This window comes from Corapipo altera, unplaced genomic scaffold, assembly GCF_003945725.1.
Source record: "Corapipo altera isolate COAL_440 unplaced genomic scaffold, ASM394572v1 59345, whole genome shotgun sequence".
NCBI lineage: Eukaryota > Metazoa > Chordata > Aves > Passeriformes > Pipridae > Corapipo > Corapipo altera.
The window spans coordinates 1-1,315 of NW_020891792.1; the positions used below are offsets into that span (position 1 = coordinate 1).

General features: G+C 73.8%; 1 protein-coding gene across 1 annotated transcript; it reads left to right on the plus strand.

The window, feature by feature from the left end:
* Positions 1-48: 48 nt before the first annotated feature.
* LOC113942597 (epidermal growth factor receptor kinase substrate 8-like protein 3) lies at positions 49-1,300 on the plus strand (the record flags this gene model as incomplete). Its single annotated transcript, XM_027633700.1, has 6 exons — positions 49-197; positions 294-482; positions 570-666; positions 762-887; positions 981-1,060; positions 1,147-1,300. Coding segments are annotated over 6 exons (795 nt in total), but the record flags the coding sequence as incomplete, so codon positions are not given.
* Between the last annotated feature and the right edge of the window lie 15 nt (positions 1,301-1,315).

Here is a 1,315-nt window from a genome sequence, read left to right on the forward strand (position 1 = left end):
AGCCGGGTGGGCTGTTTTGGGGGTGCCGCTCCATCCCCCCTCCCCCAGGTGCTGTCCCGCTGCCCCAGCCCCGGCCTGGCCCCCGCCGTGGAGACCCCGCTGCTGCTGCCGGAGGCGCTGGAACTCCTGGAGCAGAGCCTGGGAGATGACGATTACGGCACCTGGAAGAGCCTCGGCACCGCTTGGAACAGGGCCAGGTGTGCTCCAGCTCCCCCCGGCACCGAGGAAGGGGGTCTGGATTGGGGGGGGAGGGATCACAGCACCCACTCTGGTGTCCCTCCCGATGGTTATAGGGCCGAGTACCCCAACGGCGCCCAGGTGCCCGGGTACGTGCCGGTGTTCTCGGACGGGTGGCTGCCCCCCTCGAGGGAGCAGGAGCGGCCCGGGGGGCTCCAGGACCCCCCGCCCCCCGCCTCAGGTGCCTCAGCTCGCCCGGGCCCCTCGGCCCTGTCCGCGCCCCCCGCCCAGGACCCGCCCCCCAGGTAAGTGACCCCGTCCCCGAGGGGCGCTGAGGGTGGGGGCAGGGTGTGTCCCCCCTGGTGGTGACCCGCCCCCTCCCCAATTTGCAGCCCCCTCGGCCCTGCCCAGGGGCTGTTCCGAGCCCTCTACGACTTCCAGGCTCGGAATTCCCAGGAGTTGAGCGTCAGGAAGGGGGACACGCTGCAGGTACAGTGGGGGTGGTCCGCGCTATGGGTGGGGGGAACGGAGTGGGGACCCCCGGCCTCCCGGCCCCCCACCCTGGCCCCCCTGTGCCCCCCCAGGTCCTGAGCCAGCAGAAGAAGTGGTGGCTGGTGCAGGACGAGCGCGGGGACCGGGGGCACGTCCCGGGCAACATCCTGGAGCCCCTCCCGGAGCCGGGGCGCGGGGGAGGCCCCAGCGCCGGCCAGGTGGGCGTCCCCCCCTCCCCTGCCCTCCCCGAGCCCCCCATCAGGAGGGGGTGGCCGGGGCACATCCCGTTGTCCCCTCCCGTGTCCCCCCAGGGCAGCTCCCCCACCCTGCGCCCCGACTCCACTCCGGCGGAGGTGACGGCCTGGCTGGCGGACAAGGGCTTCTCGCGGATGTAGGTGGTCCCTTGAGCCCCCCCGAACTCCCGTGGGTCCGTCTGGGAGGGGGGGACGAGCCCGGCTCACCCCTGTGCCCCCCCAGCACGGTGCGGAGCCTGGGGGTGCTGCGGGGGCAGGAGCTGCTGCAGATGAGCCCCGAGGAGCTGCGGGCGGTCTGTCCCGAGGAGTGGCGGAGGATCCTCTTCAAGCTGTCGGCCGCCAGGACATCGCTGGAGGTGGGGGACCGCCTGCCCTGAGCCCCCTCCCCAGCA